The 3,536-nt window shown below is 39.1% G+C and overlaps 1 protein-coding gene across 1 annotated transcript in view; it reads right to left on the reverse strand.

Annotated features, from left to right (window-relative positions):
- Positions 1-106: 106 nt before the first annotated feature.
- The window catches only part of LOC107081275 (fibroblast growth factor receptor 3-like), a 4,623-nt gene continuing 1,193 nt past the window's right edge, over positions 107-3,536 (reverse strand). Inside the window, exons 2-3 of the mRNA XM_015369472.1 lie at positions 439-576; positions 107-263 (exon numbers count right to left, since the gene is read on the reverse strand). Of these exons, the coding sequence (XP_015224958.1) occupies positions 122-263; positions 439-576 (280 nt within the window). The 3' untranslated portion in view covers positions 107-121. The remainder of the gene's footprint in view (positions 264-438; positions 577-3,536) is intronic.

Here is a 3,536-nt window from a genome sequence, read left to right on the forward strand (position 1 = left end):
AAAAAAATGGCTGTATGTTTAATTTAAAACCAGAGAAAAACTAAATTTGTTCTGCTCACAGTTATCTTTTATTTCACTAAAAATGAACATTTAGCCATTTTTTTTCTTGCATCAGGATCAATCACCCTTGCAATTTGCCATTCATTGAGACACTTACATCTGTGGAGGTCATTGATAAAATCCGGTCCAGATCTTCTACCAGCTGTCTGAACGTGGGCCTCTGAGACGGGACGGCGTGCCAACACTCCCTCATGATCATGTACCTGTAAACCCAGACAACGAAGCGCTGTTATTCTGCAGCTGATGGATTCAAGTTAACAACAAACATAAAAATCGCTGATCCTGCTGATTTAATATTGACAGTCTTATTCAAGAATCATGAGGAGTTCAGCTTATTGTTAACATTGTGATGAAACAATAAATATGTCAGACACATACAGGTCATGCGTGCAATTGGCAGGTTTGTCCATCCGATGTCCTTCTTTCAACAGTTTGAAGAGTTCCTCCACTGGGATTCCCGGGTACGGTGAGCCTCCCAGAGTGAATATCTCCCATAACAAAACGCCGTAAGACCATCTGAGCAACACAAAACACACACACAACACTTATTACCAGGGTTGTAACGTTTGCCTTGAAACTTTAGGCTTGTGTGGGTGACGGCTAACTGTCCATGCAGTTCAAAGTCCTTTTAGTTAGAATCCCAAAGAAATACTGGACTCTTCTCAAGCTTTATAAGTCCCAAAGCAATGTGGTGTAATCCCTCCCCCACCTGTTGCTGTCATGCTGGCTAATGGAGGGCAACTACACATTCTCATTTGTGACAAAGATTGCGGCTGAAATATTTAAGCTCACCAACCACTTTTTAGTTCTCCCCATTATGACCTTCTTCTTAAAAAAACCCAACAACAAATAAAGTTATGTGTATTTATATAAGGTACTTTGTTTATTCAATATTTATTTAGGGAATTAATTTTGTAGGCAAAAAGGTCTGAGATGATTTTATTTTAAAGGACTGTTTTGGAAACTGGACTCTTAACTTCCAGGAAGTTATAAGAACAGTGTTTGCATTGACATAGAAGAACATTTGGTGACAAGCTGGTGATGAATAAAAAGCAGAGACCTTTGAGATTTATAGCTTTTTTTCCTTCGGATTGTACAGCTAATAAGGTATTATATTAGTTTTTTGGTAAAATAAAGTTTTATAAACATTATTTCCCTATTCTTTTAAGACAAACCCACAACACTGATATTGTGTCTTTATTTCAGATCCAGTTCCTGCACTTCATCTCCGTCACTGACACATGTCCATGTCCAACCCCCTCCCCTTGATATTCCCCCAGTTCAAGTTTAAGTGTCTGGGATCAGGTCACTGAGGCCTCCACTTCTGACTGCTGACTGATCCTCTTTGGAAGGGTCCCTTATGGTCCCCCTGCATATGGTGGCTCACTCAGTCATGACCTGGTCAGGTAGCTTGCCCTCTACAGGTAGGAGGGTGTTCCTAACTGAAGAGGAGTTTAAGTATCACAGGGTTCATGAGCGGGGGGAGAAAATAGCAGGTGATCGACAGGCGGACCGGTCTTTTGTGGTGAAGACATTTAACAGTCAGTACATTCCTACCCCCCTTATGGTTATGACGAAGAGAACAATATTCTGATTGTGAGTTGAAACTGTAAAAAGGAAGATTTTCCTTTATCAAACATCAATCTTTGTCTTGGGGGAGATTTATTGATTCTAAATAACAGCACATTAGCATAATTATGAAAATCAGTTGGATATCCTAACTGCTTCTGGCGCTGGGGATTTGTGAAAATTGTGAAAAAGAAAACATCAAAAACAGAACCAAGGACAGCCTGTGTTTGTTCTGTTCTCCTTTCTGACCCGGACACTGATAACTTTCAGTTACTGGAATTACATCATCCTCATGAGACCAACAAAAAGACACAGAAAGCTAAAGAGTGGTTCCTCTAACACCTTCATCAGACAACCAGCAAGGTTCAAAATACTGATTCTGAAAAAAGTCATTAGGCTGGTGATTTAGTGGAGGCTGATCGCTCCAGTTTTCACAGATATTACTCAGAACAAATGGGGAATTTTTATGGATTGTTTCCAGCTGGGAGCTAATCTGTGTTTGCTGCTCCTCTGAGATTTCTCAGCAGGTGGACTACTGGGTTGTTTTAAGTTTTATGTGTGATATTTTCTTATTTTAAAGGAGTACCAGAGACTGCTAGTCTCGCAAAGCGAATTAAAAACCAAAAGATGCTCTTTCAACTTAGAAACAACAACTTTCTCCTCTTTTGGCAATAAACAGAGAGTACATTTCCATCCCATCTAATGTTCCATCCACTACCTATTGTGCCTCTAAACCAAGCCATCATGTAAAATCCTTTCTACTTCTATGGCAGCAGCTTTATAAAACTATTGAATTATTTCTAAGTCATAAAAAAAAGTGAGGGGAGGTGATCGCATAATGGGCATTCAATTAACCCAGGCTGCTATTGTTGGGCTGTTCATCTTTTGAATCCCAGTTCCCCCTCCTCCCTTTAATCTAATTATCCATGCACTGATCTGCAGCCTTATTCGGCCAGGCCGGCTGGTCCACCCTCTGACTGGGGAGCTGGACAGAAGCCAACAAGAGCGGAGGAAAAATAGTGATTAACAGTTTAAGGCAAGTTGTGCTTGACAGGTCTATGTGGAAAAGAGACGAGAGAAAAATGAGGCACAGCATTTTATACTCAATGCAGCTTTTCCCAGCTGTGCATAATATTCTGGCTGAATCTAGGGGGGCGTGTAGGGCACAGACCGCGAACTTACAACACCACACTACACGTAGAAGTAGAAAACAGCTACTTCTAACATTTGCTTAAAAAACGTGCAATTTAATTCAAGTAAAAATACTTAATTAATCCCAAAGGGAAATCATATTATGTAGTTGGTTTGATTTTCCAAGAGTCGTAGATGTTGATAGCTATAGGCAACAAGGACCTTCTATAATAAAGAGTAGTGAATCATCTGTAGATTACCATTTGTGAAATCATCACCAGAAGTTTTCCAGTCTCTTAAAATCTCTTTAGGCTCTTATGTCTGCAGAAAGCATAACCCATTGATGGAAGAGATGGCTTCTATTTCCTCCTCTTCTTTCATCTCTTTGCTCCATCTCTACATCGTCTGCTCCTCCTATTCAAATCAACTGCTTCCAGGTGTGAAAATGATCCTTGCATTATTTATTATGCATCATAATAAATATCCAAAAAGAAAATAACTGGGAAAATCCTTCCAGTTGCACACTATCCAACACAAAAAAGTAAACTGATCCACAAACAGAGAATCTAAAGTTCTCTAAAAGAAAATCATAAGAATCAAGCAAGCAGAGCTACTCGAACATGCAAATGTAGTATGTATTTACATGTTTGTGTGTATTTAAATATTGATCAGTTACTAAGCTGCATATCTATCTATCTATCTATCTATCTATCTATCTATCTATCTATCTATCTATCTATCTATCTATCTATCTATCTATCTATCTATCTATCTAT

The sequence above is a fragment of the Cyprinodon variegatus genome, unplaced genomic scaffold (assembly GCF_000732505.1).
Source record: "Cyprinodon variegatus isolate N-32 unplaced genomic scaffold, C_variegatus-1.0 Scaffold3838, whole genome shotgun sequence".
NCBI lineage: Eukaryota > Metazoa > Chordata > Actinopteri > Cyprinodontiformes > Cyprinodontidae > Cyprinodon > Cyprinodon variegatus.